The sequence below is a fragment of the Cyprinus carpio genome, chromosome B22 (genome assembly GCF_018340385.1).
Source record: "Cyprinus carpio isolate SPL01 chromosome B22, ASM1834038v1, whole genome shotgun sequence".
NCBI classification, from domain to species: domain Eukaryota; kingdom Metazoa; phylum Chordata; class Actinopteri; order Cypriniformes; family Cyprinidae; genus Cyprinus; species Cyprinus carpio.
In genome coordinates, this window is record NC_056618.1 from 18,901,911 (window position 1) to 18,922,296 (window position 20,386).

Sequence of the window (20,386 nt, forward strand, 5' to 3'; positions counted from 1 at the left end):
AATAAAGATGTGATAAGTTTTCATTTTAAGTCATGTAATTTGAGTTATTTTAAAGATATTTACATGTTTAGGGTATATATATATATAATGAACTCAAAACTACCAAAATACTATATATATATATATATATATATATATATATATATATATATATATATATATATATATATAGATATATAGATACCCTAAACATGTAAATATCTTTAAAATATATATAAAATATTTATATATATATATATATATATAATGAACTCAAAACTACCAAAATACCAAGGAAATATATTTCTGAAGTTTTTAGGAAATATTCTGAATAATTATAATAACTAAAATTACATTCAAAATGTTTTTTTAATGATATTTACAGTAATTGATATATATCAATATAAGGGCTGCATATAAAAATGTCAGTGAGAGATGAATATACATTTCAGAAAATAATTATTTTAACAAAAAATAAAAAAAATAAACAAGAATGCAGCTCATTTTTATTTTTTATTTTCATGTTCATTTATTTCCATTTAGTAAAGCCTGCTCAGTTGCAGAGACAGGACGAGGGACAGAGATAGAGAGAGAGACGGGTCGTATCTCACCGTCAGCGGTGCCGTGCACCAGGAGGTACTGAACCCATTTAAAGTTCTTGGCTCTTCCCGTCACTGTGGAATTCTACAAGAATCATAACATCCCACAAATCCTGAGTGATGCAACACTTGCGCTTTCCTCTCGTGAGTTATTTTAGGACTGACTCACACTTCTCTGTGACGTCATCATGGGGAAACCAATGAGTTTATCAAAAAAAAGTTTTGAATTTCCAAGCGCAACTTACATCGTAAAAGGCCTGGTTCTCCGCTGGCGTCAGCATGTACCTCTCAGTGTAAATAGAGTCTGGAGGAAATTACAGAACAGCCTTATCACATGACAGGAATGAACTTAACCATAATCAGTACTACGTAATAACTGATTACATATAATTGTTTCACAATTAACTTGTAATTAGATTATTTTACATTTAAAAATGCTAGGTTACAGTTACGTTTTTATGGAATACATGATTACATATTCTCTCAATGGCATTACTTTTTTCAGAATTTATTTATTTCATAATACTGATAACAGAATGAAATATATTTTCTTTGTTTTCTTTGTTGTTTTAATCAGCATGATACACAATCACATTCATGCCTATGTGACAAATGAGCTAAATCAAAAGTAATCTAAAAGTAATGAAAACGTACTACAGACTACATTACCTGATATCTGTAATCCAGATAATGTTACTAACTACAGTTTTCCTAATGTAATTTGAAATCAGTAATGGATTACGATTATACATAATACATACCATAATACTCCCATTTAGAGACCGGAGCGACGGCCATTCCGCATTTAAAAACTCCACTTCCGGCTCCCAGAACCATTGAAGTGACGTAACCGCCGTAAGACTGCAGCACAAACACACGGTTACTCATACAGTAACCCAAAAAATTGTATGTGGACTTAAAATGCATGAATATCTTTGCATCAAATAACAAAATATAAAAGTCAGTGTCATTATTTTAAAAACGGATAAAACAACCACTTTGCAATCAAGACAACTGTCAAAATGAAGTTTGTCAGATTCATGATATCAGAACAATGATTTCTGGTAATTAAACTTACCCAGCCCCAGATGGCAACCCTGTTTTTATCTATGAAGCCCATGTCAATAAAATGTCTAAAAATGAAGAAAAAAAATAGATTTGTAATTTCTAATATATGAAATGCAAATGTCAACTGTATGCTATGTAACATGATTAAACCAATTGTTACAGTTCAATTATGAGTGAATTATTGCTAGAATACTGTACTTCACTACAATTTTTTTTGTGTAGGTGGTTTCTAGGGTCCTCAATGTTGTTGCTAGGGCATTGCTAAGTTGCTAGATAATTTCCAGGGTGTTCTGGGTGGTTGCTAGGCATTCCTAGGTTGACAAGATGTCACTAGATGGTTTCCAGAGTGTTGGGAGTGGATGCTAGGACATTGGCAAGTTGCTAGGGTGTCGCTAAGTGGTTTCCAGGGTGTTTTGGGTCATTGCTAAGTGGTTTTTGAAGTGTACTAGGTGGCTGCTAGAGTATTGCTAAGTGGTTTCCAGGGTGTTCTGAGTGGATGTTAGGATGTCGATAGTGTGATTTGGGTGATCATTACGGGTGTTGCTAGATGGTTTCCACAGTATTCTGAATGGTTTCTAGGATGTTTTTAAATGGTTTCCAGGGGGTTCTAGATGGTTCTAGGGCTAGTATGACTATTATGTTGCTAAGTGTTTTCTGATGTATTCTAGTGATGTATTCTTCTGATGTGGTCACTAGACCGTTGCTACAGATTGTAGCTTCCAGAGCGTTCTGGCTGGTTGCTAGGTCGTTGCTAGGGTGATTTGGGTGGTCACTAGACCGTTGCTACAGATTGTAGCTTCCAGAGCGTTCTGGCTGGTTGCTAGGTCGTTGCTAGGGTGATTTGGGTGGTCACTAGACCGTTGCTACAGATTGTAGCTTCCAGAGCGTTCTGGCTGGTTGCTAGGTCGTTGCTAGGGTGATTTGGGTGGTCACTAGACCGTTGCTACGGACTGTAACTTCAAGAGCGTTCTGGCTGGTTGCTAGGTCGTTGCTAGGGTGATTTGGGTGGTCACTAGACCGTTGCTACAGATTGTAGCTTCTAGAGCGTTCTGGCTGGTTGCTAGGTCGTTGCTAGGGTGATTTGGGTGGGTCACTAGACCGTTGCTACGGACTGTAACTTCTAGAGCGTTCTGGCTGGTTGCTAGGTCGTTGCTAGGGTGATTTGGGTGGTCACTAGAGCGCTGCTACAGTTTGTAGCTTCCAGAGCGTTCTGGCTGGTTGCTAGGTCGTTGCTAGGGTGATTTGGGTGGTCACTGGAGCGTTGTTAACAGATTGTAGCTTCCAGAGCGTTCTGGCTGGTTTGCCTAGGTCGTTGCTAGGGTGATTTGGGTGGTCACTGGAGCGTTGCTACAGATTGTAGCTTCCAGAGCGTTCTGGCTGGTTGCTAGGTCGTTGCTAGGGTGATTTGGGTGGTCACTAGAGCATTGCTACAGATTGTAGCTTCCAGAGCGTTCTGGCTGGTTGCTAGGTCGTTGCTAGGGTGATTTGGGTGGTCACTAGAGCGCTGCTACAGTTTGTAGCTTCCAGAGCGTTCTGTGTGGTTGTTAAGTCATTGCTAGGGTGATTTGGGCGGTCAAAAGGGCGTTGTTAGGTGGATTCCAGGCTGTTTTGGGTGGTTACTAGTATGTTAAAAAGTGGTTTCTAGGTAGTTGTCAGGTTGTTTCCAAGATGATTTGAGTGGTTGCTAAGGCATTGCTATGTGAGTTGCCAGAGTGTTTTGGATGGTTGCTAGGGTGTTGCTAGGTAATTTTCATTGTATTCTGGGTGGTTGCCTATACTGGATCAAATCAACAGAGTTTAGATATGAATCCTTTATTGCAAGTCCATGAGATTTTTTCCCATTTTTAACATCCAACATTTGAAAAATTGTTAGTCTGGTCACTTAGTAAAGTAACAGCTCACCTCTCCTCAACATAAACACATCGTTTGAGAAAATATTCATGTCTGGCACACTAAAACATTGTATTCACTTAAGAGCTGTGTGGACACATATTTGTACCTAGCCGCTGTTATCTGATCCTCAACTTCGTAAGTGCCAAGTCGTTTGTAGAGGGCATGCATGATTTTGTCTCCTTGGTAACCACTTCCTCTCCCATCAAAGCTGGCCACAATCACTTTCTCCGTGCTGGCCAAGTATGTGGACCATCCCACCCTGAACCGGAAATCTGACTTCTGACTGCAGGGGCCTGCATATCTACGGGATATGAAAGAATCAAGACCATAGTGGCTATCAAACCCAGATCAGAGCTCAAAATCAAACCACAAAATGTGTAGCTAGCTTACACATCAATAAGCAGAGGATATTTTTTGGATTTGTCGAATTTGGGAGGCAGAATCATCTGGTACCAGAGGTCTGAGGAAAAAAAACCCCACACAAGATTAGGATTTAAAACAAACATATTTTCTAGGTTATTCGATCTGATTCTCTGCTCTCCTGCAGAGTCAGCCTTACCAAACTCTCCAATCTTCAGTGTGCCATGCATAACTGACGGCATTGCGATATCCTGCAGAGTATTTTCCAAATCTTTGTTGTCTTCAAGAACTCTCACCTCTAAAAAAAAACGTTTTGAAAAATTCAGTAAGTTAGTACCAGGAATATAACTGATAATGAAAACAGAGAAATAGTGCTCTTAAACGGTTAAATTTGTAATCGCTAAGTTTTTAGAATATAGTAATATTTTTATAGAATATATAATTTTTTTTAATGAATTATATAAATGGGATTACAATTACTGCAACAAATTTAAAGTTTCCACATTCATGTATTCCAACATGCATTTTATATTTTTGCTGTAATATTATAATATTAATATTATAATTAATATATATATATGGTTCCCAGGGTGTTCTGGGTGGGTGCTAGGATGTCGATAGGCTGATTTGGGTGATCATTAGGGGTGTTGCTATACTAATTCACATCAATCTGATTCTAGATGGGAAGTGGTGGGGATGTAAAAAAAATGTTCAGTAAATGTCACTATGGCTTGTATCACTATTATGGTTTAATCTAAGTGGTTTCTATCTCTGATGGGAAGTGGTGGGGATGTAAAAAAAATGTTCAGTAAATGGGATTTGAACCCATTTATGCTAACAGTTAATCTGTGCGCTAACTGCTACTGGCAGCTGTTTTAATGACTTTAACACTTAGCCATACCTGTTCCATCTCTGCTGTTTCTCAGTGTATGCAGAGGAAGTCCAGGCCCTTCAGAAACAAACAATTAAAAGGAATTGGGTACTTTTTGTGTGCTTTATGTACTTTGAATATGGAGAAGTGCTATAAAATGAATATACATGACGTACCAGAACAGCTCATGAGGTAGTAGGTTCCTTTAGTGCTAAACAGGGCAGAATTATATTTGCACCGGTCCGCATTGAGGGTACAGGTCAGACACTCACGCTCAGAATGAGAATCACCCTTTATAGTGATTCTGCCGAACAATAAATACACATTTTATTACATTTTTCAACTATGAAAATATCAAAATATTCAGCTTGCGACACTCACTTGTAAACGTTCCTTTGGCCCGGACTCGCATTGTGTTCGTTACTCACATAGTATCTGTCACAAACAGAGGAAAAAAGTTGAGAAAAGAATCTCGGACACTCAGTGACAGAAGTTTCTAGCAAATTAACTTACACAGCATCGTTTGTGACCTTAAGGATGCTAGTGACCTCCCAATTTCCTGTTGTCAGGAATGACCTTGCTGTCTAGGAAACAATATCAAACAATATGAACAAATATGCAACGCAAAAAAATATGCAAAGTTTATATTAGCTAAATGCAGAAATAAAATAGGTTACTAAAAACGGCTCAATTAGCCATTTTATCCTAAAAAAAAGCTAAAATCTAAAAATTATAATAAAATTATAAATATTATAATTTTTATACTTTGTAAACTCACTGGAATGAAATAAACAAGATGCTTAAAATGCTTCTCATCACTCATAATGTAATAACAACTGCTGCCGTCCGGCCGAAAGACAGGTTCATCGGGAGAAAACTATGAAAACAAGGCAAACAAACCAACAAGCAAGCATATTAGCTTGACTCAACATTGCATTAAATATCAATTGATTTTTTTCATCAAATAAATCATACCCGGCCAACCCAACCTGTGCTGCTTGTGATAACCTGGCTCTGTTGAAAAAAAGCATATGAGAAGAATTGTGATTGGATGAGGATTGTGCTTCAGTCGATTCAGTGACTCTACAATAGTCCAAGAAGTTAGATGTACCAGTGAACTTTCTGTCCAAGCATTGCCGCTGAAGTCATACGTCTTCAAGGCCACATAGTTCTGCGTTCTCTTCTGCCACTGCACTGCAATTCGCTCATCTGACGCCCATGTAACAGTGCTCAGGTAGTGCTCTCTGTGATGAAACAGAGAGCATTTTAGGTCAAATTACTGAAGAACTTGCTGAAGAACACATGCGAACACCAAAACTCCTTACCCTGCACCAACATCACTGGGAACCAGGACTTCAGTGGCCGTGGTTGTGTTTGTGTCAAAGACAAAGAGTTCGACAGTTGGGTTTGGGGTTCCGGCCTTGGAAACAAGTGAATAGGAGCATCAAAAATGTGTGTTATAAATAAATAAGTCACCCAAAATTTTAAATTTGAAGAAATTTTACTCACCCTCAGGCCATACAAGATGAGTTTGTTTCTTCTTGGGAACATATTTGGAGAAATTTGGCATTACATGACTAATGGATCCGATTTATTAAAAAGTTACCCAAAGAAACATATCCCAAAAACCTAATAAAAAAAAAACAAAAACACACATTGGATACTCCAGAGTCCATCAATTAACCTCTTGTCAAGCAAAAATATTTGTTTTGCGTTAAACAAATCCATCATTAAGATGTTTTTTTAACTTCAAACGGTTTCCAGCTAAAATACGAGTCCTCTATTGGTAATATTGCTTTCTTCAGTGAAAAAGTCGTGAATCAGGTGAGAAATATGCACAGATCAATCACTGTTTACAGTCCAAAACAGGTCTAAACAAATATCTTGGTAGATTCTGATGTAAGAGGACAACAGGAGATGGACGTTTTCACTGCAGAAAGTGTTATTATGGATTATGTATTCATATTTTAGCCTGAAGTGACTGATTAAAGTTGAAATGCTTTAATGATGGGTTTGTTTCTTGCAAACACACAACTTTTCACTTCACAAGACGTGGACTGGACTGGAATCATGTTGTGGATTGTTGTGATGTTTTTATCAGCTGTTTGGACTCTCATTCTGATGGCACCCATTCATTACAGCGGATCCACTGGTGACCAGGTGATGTAATGCTAAATTTCTTCAAACTTGTTCCGCTGAAGAAACTAATTTATCTACTGTACATGTTGGATGGCCTGATGGTAAATTTTCAGCAAATTTTTACTTTTGGCAAACTATTCCTTTAACATCCCATTTTGCTTTATAAAAAAAAAAAAAAAAAATTCCTTTTACCTTGGGGTATGGTATTAAGACCGTTTCTGGATATTGGCCTTCTCCATACCATGTATACTCAATGTTGTGGACTCCTGAGTCATTAAATTTGGCGTATGCCACAAACCTCCCATTTGGTGACCACCACAGAGCAAAGTTGGTGGAGAACATCTCCTCTGCAGAGAAAACAGGTACACATGAACACTAACTTTTTTTTGGATAGATTTTGGTGAAATATTCCATTAAGTGTTCAAAAAGTAAAAGACTTAAACATCCATCAGCTTCATTAAATATGTATCTCTTACCCTCATACACCCAGTCAGGAATGCCATTGAGGATCTGGTTGTGGGCTCCATCAGTAGTGACCTGCATGAATGCAGAGGTAGGAGTTTCCTTCACAAAGACATCGTTTTGCCACACAAAAGCCTGTGAGGATTTGAAAAAAATATATCATTAAACATTTTTGTTGAGTGGGAATATGTGTGCAAAGGGATTGGAGTTTTGGAAAACAAGCAGTTTGAAGCTAGCTTGCCCTGTTACTCCCTTGATTGCTACACGCTACTATCCGAACGTAGCTTTAAAACACTGAAGATATTTGTCGGAGAAAAAAGCTGGGTCATTCCATGTCAACTCAACCAGACATTCTTCAGACATTCCTCTTTAAAAGAAAAAAAAGTATCACATTTTTGCAATCTGACCCACATTTGGTTTTTGACCACTGAAAATATGTATATTTTAAGGATGCCAAAGGGAAAGTTTGTTAAGACCCAATATCTAAAAGGGCATTAAAGGGCTACTCCACTCCAAAATGAAAATTTTGTCATTAATCACTTACCTCCATGTCGTTCCAAGCCATATTTTGGATGAAAACCAGGAGGCCTGTGACTGTCCCATAGACTGCCAAGTAAATAACAGTGTCAAGGTCCATAAAAGGATGAAAGTCATCATCAGAATACTCCATCTGCCATCGTGCAATCTGGGTTATATGAAGTGACGGGAACACTTTTTGTAAGCAAAGAAAACAAAAACAATGACTTTATTCAACAATTTATTCAACTTTGAATAAAGTCGTTATTTTTGTTTTCTTCGTGTTCCTGTTGCTTCATATAACCCAGATCGCACATCTGATGGCAGATGGAGTATTCTGACGACGACTTTCATACCTTTTCTGGACCTTTACACTGTTATTTATTTGGCAGTCTATGGGACAGTCAAAGGACTCCCAGTTTTCATCCAAAATATCTTAAATTGTGTTCTGAAGACAAATTGAGCTTTTATGGGTTTGGAACGACATGGGGGTAAGTGATTAATGAAAAAATTTTCATTTTGGGGTGGAGTATCCCTTTAAGATATCTTTACTACAACATCTGAAGTTACACACATGCAAACTTTGGAGAAAAAAACTTGAAATGTGCTGTATCCCCATTTTTGAATGGTCACCACTGGAACATAATGCAACAAAGATTACTAAAGTGAAGAGATTTTACTAACAGACCTACCAAACTCTGTGTAAAAATAACATTATAATGCTGCCATCTTTCTGAAAATGACCATGTTGACCCCCCTCTACAAAATAGTGGATTACTCAGTCAATATTCATCCATGACATTTAATATTTTGGCTTCCATCACTACACATGCCCGTCTTTCTTCTGAAAAAAATATCAGCAAAATCAAAAATGTAACCCGGGGAAGTTTTTGAAATTTGGTTGATTTGACACGGAAATGACCCAGCTGCATGTTTTGTAAGAAACACATCCATCAAGACATTTTTTCACTTCAAACCATTGCTTCCAGCTAAAATATGAGTCCATAATCCAATAAAATTGCTTTCTCTAGTGAAAAACTCATCTTGTTTGAAACAGGAGAGAAATATCCGCAGATAAAGCACAGTGAAAGCAGTCCAAAACAGTTCTAAACAAATATGTTGATGAAGTTTGATGTGAGAGGACAACAAGGGATGGAATTTTTTCACTAAAAAAAGCAATATTATGGATTATAAACTCGTATTTTAGCCAGCATTTTGTCATGCTACAACACTACTTGCTGGGAAATTTTGCTTGATACTGGAAAAGCTACAGCCCTCAACATTTAATATATCTTTTGAACATTTAACTAATAACACTAGGAAATACTGTATTTATAAATCACAGTATTTAACCAATTGTTTATTTAATTAAAGTAATTTAATGAAAAGAAGCTGTGTGCGCAAATATCTTCCATCATACAACACCACTACCTGCACAACAAATCATCTTGTTTTTAAAAAATACACACTTTTTTAAAAAAAAAATAGCTAATCTAATGCCACTCTAAAGAACAATGCGCTACACATTAGCTTTTTTGGAAAAGCTACTCTTTCTTTTAATTAACTACCTCCAGTATGTAATATATCTTTTATAATACATAACTATAGACTAGAAAACCCCAGTATGCATTGATATATATCCCGATATTGTGCGCAAGAAATTAACATAATACTTAGTAGTAACGGAACATGTAATCTGGATTATAATCAGATTAAAAAGCTACAATTAGTTTTCAAAATACAGTAATAGCCTACAGTTACTTTTTACGCTTACTTATTTACACAAAATAAGTTGTTCAAAATTAGATTCTCCTAAACTTTTTTTTTAACTTACTAATATATTCCTTCGTGATTCTTCAAGTTGGGGGAGGGGTGTTGAAGAAAAGCAAAATTGGAAAAATAGCGGGTTAAAGCTTTAATCAGGATGTACAGTATGATTTAATTTTTAAAGATTGTCAAAAATGTAGTTAAGTGTAGATCTGCCTACCACGGATTAATTTAGCTACCCCGGAAATCAACCAAGCAAAAGTATTAAATTTCATGCACATATTTTTTGTAACATTTTTCTTCATTGTTACTGACTTCACCCCGTCCACACGTTCCTCATAGACAGAAATAATAAGATAATGAGATGGCAATAAACTCCGAGAGTTAAATGATGAAAATGCCACCTTTGCGTTTTCGTGGTGGACAACAAATCCGTATATTTTCTGAAACGATTCATCAGACCACGTCTCCCCTAGCAAACACTGACGTGTAAGAGAACTGATGATGTCTTTTTTATAATTAAACATTAACCAGTTTGTGGCCGGTTTATGGCGAGTCCATGCTTAGTGTATATCTGGATTTCATGTGGTTTGGGCATGTGTATACTGTATTGTGTCTTTTCCTCATTAGTACTATGCCCTGTTTTGAGATGGATAAATGGTCAGCAAGTTTTTTTCAGAAATGATTACAGAGCTATTGTTGATGTTTTCATTAAGTCACAGTTATTTGACCTAGCATATTGCAGCATGTTTTTCACATAAACAGCTAAATATGCTTTACTTCATAGAGCGTTTATTCAACAACACTAGTAAGGGCATTAGTGTTATTATTTTTTAAACCTTTTTTTTGAAAAAGAAGCTATTGTTGGTCATAGATGGAATATGATGCCATATAGGATATATCTCCATATATGGATAAGAAAGTCATACATTAATATATATATATTTATCTGTCAAAATAGAGCACAAGATTAGGCTAGCATTATATGTGACAAATATACAAATGTAATTAATGTACCCAAAAGTAATCAAAGCACCAAAAAAATTTCATTAAGAGATTACCTTAGTGTACAAATTTTGCTCATGAAACAGATGTATTTTCATAATGCTCTTACCAGACTTTTGCTGACACCATGTAATCAAAAGCTGCCACACGGGTCTGATAACATCAAAGAAAGACAACCGTTGTAAGTTCAAGGGATCGATACAAACGTGCAATTACATTTATAGCCTTTGCTCTTACCAGACTTTTGAACAGATCTAAGAACAGAGAATTGCACACGCTTGATTCGAATAGACCATTTTAAAATTTAGGGTGGTGCTTTCTTGTGCGAAACTGGTTTAGTACATTGCTATGTGGTTGCTAGGGTATTCTAGGTAGTTGCTAGGTGGTTGCTTACTGCGCCAACTATAAAAAGACCCAACCCCACATCTTTCAGTGTAAATTTCTGGGACTTTTCACTCGCTCGTGTGACAAAAACCATTGAAATCATGTTAACACTTTAATTTAGGGACAAATTTTCACTATTAATTGGCTGCTTATTAACATCCCTATCACTAGCATATTAGCAGTTATAAAGCACATATTAATGTGTTATTCTGCATAATCATATTTTAGATACCTTAACCCTACCCCAAACCTAAAAACTATTAATAAGCAGCAAATTAAGAGTTTATTGAGACAAAGTCATGATTAATAGTTAGTTAATAGTGAGAATTGGTCCCCAAACGAACCAAAATCACTTCAATAATCAGTCATGGTTCACACACGTCCAGTATGTGACATTTCAAAACACCACTCCCTATTCAGAAAAGGGAAGATGAGGCAAACACTCTTACAAATATCTGTTGATTGACGAATTCACTTCCATTTCCTGTGGTTGCGTTGATCAGATGCAATGAACCTTCTCCTGTCTTGTGAAGATATTCATCATCTGCATGGAAAATAGTGCAGAAAAGCAGCAAATGGTTGATTTCAGTACAAAACATGTCAATATCCAAGTTTACTTACAAAACAAAAACTAGGTATTACCATGTTTTTGGACAGGGTACTATATCTAACAGAACATGCATATATGCCAAACATACAAGGTAGAACCATAAAAAAGGCATGGTGCATGGTATATTTCAAATTACCATAGTGTTTCTATTTGATACATTCATTGTAACACGGTACAGCCACAGTACATTATTTAATTCTATTTTTTCTTCTTCTTATATTAGTGTTATATTCCATCCCTACTGTGTTATTCCTATGTATGTCTGTACTTTCTTCTGCACTGGAAGCTCCTGTCGTCAAGTCAAATTCCTTGTGTGTGTAAACATACTTGGTAATAAAGCTCTTCTGATTCTGATTTATTTCATAGTACCTGAGACCCATCGCATGTTGTATGACTTGGTTCTTGCAGTTCCATTGAAGTAATCTTCTAGAGTAAAAGTCCTCTTGGATACAGTTTTATCCTCTGGTGATAGACAGATAGATAGATAGATAGATAGATAGACAGATAGACAGATAGATAGATAGATAGAATTGATTTATTGAAGCACAAACTTTGTCTGTGTATGTGTTATATAATAAATTGTGCAATATACAAGCAAAATCTTTATCCTGCACAAAGTTCAGATTGAGGGGAAGATAATGGCTCAGATAAGGGCTGCAGAGCGTTCCGTTCTGCGTCTAAAACACTGATGTAAGCACTCCTGCAGCCAATCACCTGTGACAGCCTACAAACTACAGGTTCAGTAAGTGAGACTTATAAACCCATTAAACATGTAAAATAATATTTAATCACTAACAAGTTTGCCACGATTCCATGGAGCTATCAATCAGAAATAGCTATTGATTTTTTAAGAGGCATTAATAAATGTATCCACACAAACGCGCATGGATTTATGCATAAACAATCACCTACCATTGAGTAAAATGGCTGTTGGAACAGCTATTACCACAACGATCACTACGATCCCAAATGCTGCCAGAACCCATTTTCCAACCCCCTAAAATATGTCAAGAACAACAATCAGATAAATCCACTTTAAAGTCGATCATATACGAGAAGAACGCAGCGCACCTTTACTCTCCAAATGCGTTTTTACGCACAACTCTCTAAAGTTAAAAACGTACTTTTACAAACTGTGCACGAAATATTTGCACTATTTAGCACTTACTGACCATTTTAGAGTGAAATGCGCGAGTCTTGATTCAGAAACCCGTTATTATCCAGCGCAATTCGGTTTCTCTGTTGCGCGCCGACGCTCCCGAGAGTCGAAGAGAGCAGGAGTGTTAAATATTACCTCAACTTTGCTTGTTAAGGAAACAATAAAGTGGTGACAGATTAAAGTTCGCATTCCTTTAAAACACGGTATCTTAGGCAGTGATACGGTCATTTCTCTGTAATGCATGTCAGAGGTACTAAAGAAGCTGAGCGTGGCGTTTTCTGCACAAAAGAAAGCTTCCTCGAGTTTGTCACGATGTAAGGGAAAGGATCAGTGTCTTCAAATATTCATGCAACACAGATCATTTTTCATTTGCATTCATAAATGTTCTATATTTGTCCTATAACATGAGCCATGTGAGGATGATTCATCAGAAGCGTGTGCTACACGAAATCCAGTTCGCGAATCATTCTTGTGAACCGATTCGATTTCGAGCGAAATTATTCACAAGGCGACTGTACAAAATTCGGGTATTGTTAAAAATGCTGGGAATTATTAAAGATTTGAATGACTAGTAGTCGTATTAATATTTTTACTCATAAAAAACAATACCCCCCTATTAATCATTAAAAACTTATATCTGTTTTTTAAAACATTCTAAAAAAAAGACCGCGAATGCGCTGGACTTCTCATTCGATTCGATTCATTAAAACAAACAGTTCGAACAAATGATTCGCTAAATGAATCGGACTTCCCAACACCTTCAATCAAAGAAAACGGTTAGTATATCAATCTATTAATTCATGAATCATACCTTTAAAACATGGGCCACATTTTAAAATAGTGCCATTTTTTTTTCCATATGAATCATATGTGAGCTTATGGAAAGCCAGCATTCCCTCCCATATGTGATGGCCTGTTTTCTGACATCCTAACAGCAGGCCCCATATTGCCTCTCAGACCATAAAATTTATGATGGTCATTGATAAAGCAAATAATAAATAATGTGAGGTGACATAGGCGCACTTCCTTGAGTTGTTTTAAAGGAGATGAAGCGTGTGTTAAGTTTGACCTTAGCATATGGCGTCCACACGTTCTATTATTAAAACAAATTCCCTGATTTAAGTTGATACAAGTACTAGCCTACATCAAAAACATTTTAACATAACTTAATTAAGTCTTTAAAAGCTATTCTAAACCTCATGCAGGCCATTTGGGGAATTAGATGTTTCTACTTTGTATAAACATTTTAAACAAGTCAAGAATGGATTTCCTCCCATATTAGACATTTATTCCCAAATATTATGATTCGGGAATAGGGTGAACCCCTCTTTTTGGCATAAAGCATTATGTATTGCATTGATTTCCCATTCTTCAGTCGTTCCTGTGTTCTTTGAAAGAGTGTGAGAGAGTGTGTTTATTAATTTAGGTTTTTAAGCATAATGCTTCCTTTGGGTGTGGTGTTCAATGCTATTTCATAACGGTGTTGCCACTTCATTTAAAGCCACAGGGAACTTTAATAAAAAAGACTTTCCTGGCAGTTTTTAGTAGGCCTATCTAAAGAGCACATTTGAAATGTAAAACTGTGCATAAGGCCTATGTAAATTTTATTAATACAGAAAGACTTAAAGTGCATTCAAGGCACAAACTGTTTCAGGAAAACGAATTAAAGACAATTTCTAGGCCAATGTTTGGCCATTTTGTGAAAATGTTTTATGCATAACAACATAGTAGCGATGAATGATCCACAGATGTTTCTTTTGAACTGATTTTTTAGTTATGTTCTTAATATCACTATTAACAAAGTTGGAAAACCCGACACAATCTCGCGGCAATAACTATATAGTTACAACTATATTGTAACTATTTTACGTTTTGCTGAATTGGTTGCTAATTCGTATGAATTCATACAATCTGCTTCACCCACCGACGGTTTCGGGTTGGAGCTCGATGTTTTTGTTTGTTTGTTTGTTTGTTTTGTTTTAAACCAGTTTTCGTACGAATCACAGCATAGGAATTTATACGAAGTCGACAACTTGTACAAAATAGTGATGTTATATCGTGCCATTGGGTTGGAAAACCTGCTGCATTTTATTGTCATATAACTAAATCAAAATTTGCGAGTTAATAATTACAAAATAAAATTATTTTAAACATACATTTGTTTATTTATATTACTACTATTTATTATTATATATCATTTATTATATTTTATCAAGGGTTGAAATCAAACCGACTGTAACCGACCATATTCTGTAAGGACTCAAGATAATATAACATGTAAGATAACATATGATAACTAAGGGCTTTTTCCACTGTCAAGGGCTGTAAAATGCAATAGATTAGATGTTTGACGAAAGATTTTTATCATATAGGAGTGAAAGGTCACATCCATGCATTCAAGACAGGCGTTTACTGTAATTACGGTGCAATAAGTGAGTCACAATACCAGGATGAGTTTCGGTTTTGACCAATCAGGGCAAAGTGTTCTGATGTCACTGTCGCTAGAGAACGGCTCTTGCAGTAAAGGGGCTGAAAGACGTGATGTCACAGAAAACAATGCAAGGCCATGTGTGCTGTTTTTAGGCTGTTCACAACTGTCTTCGGTCAAAACTTTGCACAATTAAACTGCGGCAGTGTTTCGAATAAAAACGAATTATGACGTCTTATAAAATATCTAAAGTGCGGCTGAAGGAAACTTCAAAGGATGTTCTTTCCATATCGGAGGATCTTCAGAAATCATTTAACAGCAGACAACACGGGTTTAAAAGCCTGTTAAAAGCTCAACAAATATCATAGTGTCTTCTTTATTGACTGCGCTCAGGTGGAACTGTCTCATCTGCCACAAAGCGGACTTCCTCTGCAAACAAATACACACACACTCACTTAAATTCAATATGGCCTAATGCAGCATGGGCTGCAGCGCATTAAAACATCCTTTTTTTGTGTGTCGCTTTTAACAGGTGATGTGCTTTAACGACATTCTAGCGGCATCAGGGACGATGTCACGCTGCTTCACGACGCGTTTGGTCCAGTAATGACTTCTCAAGAAAAACACATCATTATTCTGAGACACAATAATGAATCACAGCATGTGCCTCCAAGTGTGCAGTAATACATCGGAAATATAAAAAAGACACCTGCAAATACATGCTATCCTCAAATTAAAAACGTCTCAAATTATTGATTGGTTTGAAATATTTCAGAGCCTACACTTTGATTAGATCTTGACAGGATGTGGGTTATCTGTTATAAAACTGGAGACATGTTTATCCAAGATAAGGGTCATTTTGATGATACGTATCTGGGGTTTAATGCATCAAAAGCGTAGCTAACATAAATCCGGGTTTGGTCTTCTACATCCTTAAATGTCAAAACAAATTACTGTGCCGAGTTCACATGTTTACAAATGTTATTTTTAAGTCTAACATCCTTTAACAACTATACACACATAATTATTATTATTATTATTGTTGTTGTTTTCTTATATTTACATATAGTAATTAATAATGATAATATATTGATTGTATATATATATATATATATATATATATATATATATATATATATATATATATATATAATTCATAACTATTTTCGTTATTATTATGACTATTACCATTTAAAAACAATTTTAGGTTATATTATTATAATTTATATATTTTTTGACAACAAGACGTAGTAGTAGTAGTAGTGGTGGTAGTAATAATAACTTTTAATTATATTAACTATAATAATAGATATATTTTGGATTGTATATAAACAAGAACAATGATTTATATTTAAATAATAATTTTAAGCATTATTATTATCACTTTTACTATTATTATTAATTAATATTTTGGATTATATACAAAAACATTATAATAGTTAATAATAATAATAATAATAATAATAAGAAGAAGAAGAACAATGATGCTTTAATGATTTAATTTAATATTTGAATTATATATGAAAACATAACAATAGTTAATAACATTTTAAATATATTTAAAAATAACAATAATTATTATTATTTTTGTTACTATTAATTATATTTAAATAATAATGTATTAATTATATTAATTATAATAATAAATATATTTTGGATTGTTTATAGAAATCAACAATTGTTAATAAAACTAATATAATAATTATCATTCTGCATCTCATTTGCAATCGAGTACTGGCTTTTAAAAATCAATCAAGTGAAAACAAAATGAAAAGAGATGCTGAAGGCAAAACGGGTGTCTGGCCAGATTATTATTCCCCTCCTGTATTGTATAGCAGCGCCACCTGCTGCCCGAGCAGTGAAGCCAAAAAAAACATATAAACATTATGGTCCTTGTAAATATTGTCATTTAATCATCTTCAGTACTTTTTATAAAGCTTGAAAGGCTTTGAATTACAAACAGGAACCTCCACCCAAAGTTTCCTCTTACAGTTCGGTGTTGGAGGTGTTCTTCACGGCTCTGTAAATGTGAATGTCCCTCTGAGAGTCATAATAGACCTCTCGCACAGAGAAGCTCCGGCGCAGCTCCATCAGGAAGCGCTCGTCTCGCTCGTAACGAATCCGGCAGGACAACAACACCACCGTGTTCTCCGCGCTCAGGTGCTCAAGAGTCTGCAGCAGGGCGGGAAACGTCTCCTCCAGGTAAACAATGTCGGCTCCCAGGATCAGATCAAAGCTGCCTGTGGGATACAGATGTAGATTCTCACCCCAGGTAAGTTCGGATACCTGTACCGCCCCCTGCTGGCCCGGAGGAATGTTTTCACGCACATTGGCAGTCAGAAATTCCAGTGCAGCTTCTCGGTCTGTAATTCTCACGCTGGCTCCTGAGAGAAAGGAGTACTACTGAATAAAATAATTCTGATTAAAAAAAATAAAACAATGAAATATTCAGGCAAAGCTTTCATTCTCACCAAGCAGAGCAGCTACAATGCCCACCAATCCTGTGCCGGCTCCGAGCTCAATAACTCTCTTTCCTTTCAGATCCACCGTTCCCATCTCCAGGAACATGCAGAGCACGACCGCCTGGAAAATAAACAGGGATTGACTATTCGTTTATTATGACTGGAAAAAGTACACACTTGTGAACAAATCCTGTGGGATCCGAACCTGCAACCTTTCTTTACCAGTCCAGATTTTTACCCACTAATGATGGAGCTGAACTTACGGCGTCCCAGACCACAGCAGCGACACCCAATCGGTTCCAGTCCTGGCTGAGTCTGATCCTGTGATTGGCCAGATTAAATTCAGCTGAAGTCTGGTGAAGTTTGGACAGAGCAGGAAGTAGATTCTCATCATAGGGCACCAAAGCCATCTTGAGCTGTTCAAATGCATGAAAACTTAATCTTAAAATGAAGGTTAATTATAGAATAAAAGTCATATCTGATAGCTTTTTTAGTGTCGTGCTGTATATAGTAAGCATGTACATACCTATTTCGTAAATCCACCGAGTTAACAGTTTCTTATTCTGTAACGTTTTAAAATAATTTGATTGCATAACAAAGAAAAATGAGAAAACAAAGAAAAATCCGATACAGACTGTTAGTAAACAAGAGAGTCTTCAGCATGGTCCATTCAGCGATCTGTGGCTCGTCTGCTTTTACTGCTGCTGTCAGTCGACTCGTGACTCAGCTGCGCCTTCTGATGTTTAGGCGTGTAACTAGCTTCTTCTTCTTCCTCTATATTATGTCTATGGTTTGAGCGAGCTTCTTCTTCTTCCTTGACGCTTTTATGACGGTTTTTGTGCATATACCGCCACCTTCTAGGATGGAGCGTGGAGCATTGATGTTAAAGGAAAAAACTAAAAAGCTAAAGAAAAAAAACATAATCTTTAAATCCTGTTAATTTACTCTGTGTCTATACTTAAATAGTATGTGAAACATGTCTATAGCTGCATCTTTATTTAACACTTTCTGAAGTGAGATCAGATTAATTCCTGTATGAAGTGCTTCTGTTTGATTGTTCATGAAGGAACATTCTTATATGAGCAAAATCTTATTTTGCGTTTACTAAATGAAACAATAATGCCAATGAGGACGCAGCCACTATTAAATATGCAAGAATGCAGTATTTATCACACATTAAATGTTTTCTTTTTTCTCTGAAGAGTTTTCACCACACACAAATTATTACAGTTCAAATAAATCAAATGTCGACCGAATTACTGCATTTAAATGACTACATTTATTGAACACAAAATCTAAATTCTACACTGACTCTAGATACTAAGTCATTTCTTCTGAGAATTACTGTCAGGCGGACAGAAAACAGCTGATTAGAACCCATAGGCCTATAACAATATATTTCTCACAAATAACATTGAGAAAGCAATTTGGGTCCATGATGCAGAAAGTTAAAAAAAAAACAAGCCTGACAAAAACACTGACTACAGCAACACAGATAGTCAGCAAAATAAATGTGTCAAAGCCACTTCCTTATGGCATGAGCTCAATATGTGTAATAGTGAGAATGGGACCTTAAAATCTAGTGTGATTCTTTGTCTGATCTGCTTGTTGTTTATTAAGGGCTGAATGGAGTCAGTTTGAATTGATCATCAGGAACTGAAGGTTGTTTGTTTGAATCCCAGTAGATTGTTGAAGGGTTTCCTGGAGGTACTAACAAATGAACTCAAATACTAACAAATGAACTATATGTAAAGAATCTGCATCAGTGTGATAATGAAAAATAAAAGAATTCGAATCAGTCTGGGGGAAGTCCACTTTTTAACACCTCTACAGGATGTCAAGGCTGATTAAAAAATGATGCACAGATGCTACACAGATATGATCAGTAGAAAAACATGTCAGATGAAAGTCACATCCTTGACAGCATGACTTTCTCTTTTGTAGTTCAAATACTGACTACAGCAACACAGATAATCAGCAGAGATAAATGTGTCAAATTTAAACAGTTGCTTTGCATGAGTTAAATATGTGTGTGTGTGTGTGTGTGTGTGTGTGTGTGTGTGTGTGTGTGTCGTTTATGGGTGAAGGACTGTTTTTTCCTACTATGAACTTCATATTTGACTTGCGCTTACAAAACTGATGACTAATTTAGTATATAGTCCTTTATTTTATTTTAACATCTCATATCTTACAGCTTCCGTCTTCCCATTCCTGTCATTATCAGAGACTTTTCAAATGGTTCATCATCATCAAGATGATTGTAACACGTGACTATTGAGGAACAGACAGACGTTTAACCACATGAAGGACAACTTAAGTAGTTCTTTGGACTGACAGACAGAAGAGTTTCATTTTATATTTTCTTCATTATCTCAAACGGCTGAAAAAATGATCTGCATACTTATTTTCTTCTGTTTATGGCATCTGGTTGGTGAGTTATACATGTTTTTATTGCATCAGGTTACATAAAGTCAGATTAACTAAAATTCTGTTGTCACCTTAAAATTGTTCCAAACCTCTTCGACTTTCTTCTGTGGAAACTCAAAAGACATTTGCATGCAATGCACTGGATCCTTTTCACTTTCACTAGTATGCATTCAAAATATCTTTTGAGTTCCACAGATAAAAGAAATTCCAACAGGTGTGGATCAACAGGATGAGCAAATAATTACAAAACATACATT

General features: G+C 35.9%; 2 protein-coding genes across 6 annotated transcripts; both read right to left on the bottom strand.

Annotated features, from left to right (window-relative positions):
* Positions 1–489: 489 nt before the first annotated feature.
* LOC109047856 (dipeptidyl peptidase 4-like) lies at positions 490–12,984 on the bottom strand. 3 transcript variants are annotated; one of them, XM_042749493.1, is made up of 21 exons: positions 12,826–12,984; positions 12,566–12,650; positions 12,023–12,115; positions 11,493–11,587; positions 7,386–7,506; positions 7,102–7,256; positions 6,096–6,190; positions 5,882–6,014; positions 5,746–5,784; positions 5,549–5,647; positions 5,284–5,354; positions 5,152–5,205; positions 4,947–5,074; positions 4,801–4,848; positions 4,099–4,197; positions 3,930–3,999; positions 3,646–3,840; positions 1,657–1,711; positions 1,340–1,439; positions 824–882; positions 490–663 (listed from the first exon to the last, which is right to left on the bottom strand). In XM_042749493.1, the coding sequence occupies exons 1-21, from the start codon at positions 12,826–12,828 to the stop codon at positions 505–507; spliced, it is 1,956 nt and encodes a 651-aa protein (XP_042605427.1). In that variant the 5' UTR covers positions 12,829–12,984; the 3' UTR covers positions 490–504. The 3 variants fall into 3 exon arrangements, with proteins under 3 accessions (XP_042605427.1, XP_042605428.1, XP_042605429.1); XM_042749494.1 differs by lacking the exon at positions 12,566–12,650 and having other exon boundaries at positions 12,826–12,969; XM_042749495.1 differs by lacking the exons at positions 11,493–11,587; positions 12,023–12,115; positions 12,566–12,650; positions 12,826–12,984 and adding an exon at positions 10,186–10,218.
* A 4,146-nt stretch (positions 12,985–17,130) lies between these two features.
* Positions 17,131–18,433, bottom strand: LOC109067423 (protein N-lysine methyltransferase METTL21A). 3 transcript variants are annotated; one of them, XM_042749225.1, is made up of 5 exons: positions 18,229–18,433; positions 17,966–18,118; positions 17,712–17,823; positions 17,569–17,624; positions 17,319–17,480 (listed from the first exon to the last, which is right to left on the bottom strand). In XM_042749225.1, the coding sequence occupies exons 2-5, from the start codon at positions 18,110–18,112 to the stop codon at positions 17,466–17,468; spliced, it is 330 nt and encodes a 109-aa protein (XP_042605159.1). In that variant the 5' UTR covers positions 18,113–18,118; positions 18,229–18,433; the 3' UTR covers positions 17,319–17,465. The 3 variants fall into 3 exon arrangements, with proteins under 3 accessions (XP_042605158.1, XP_042605157.1, XP_042605159.1); XM_042749224.1 differs by having other exon boundaries at positions 17,131–17,624; positions 17,966–18,143; positions 18,229–18,430; XM_042749223.1 differs by having other exon boundaries at positions 17,131–17,624; positions 18,229–18,429.
* Between the last annotated feature and the right edge of the window lie 1,953 nt (positions 18,434–20,386).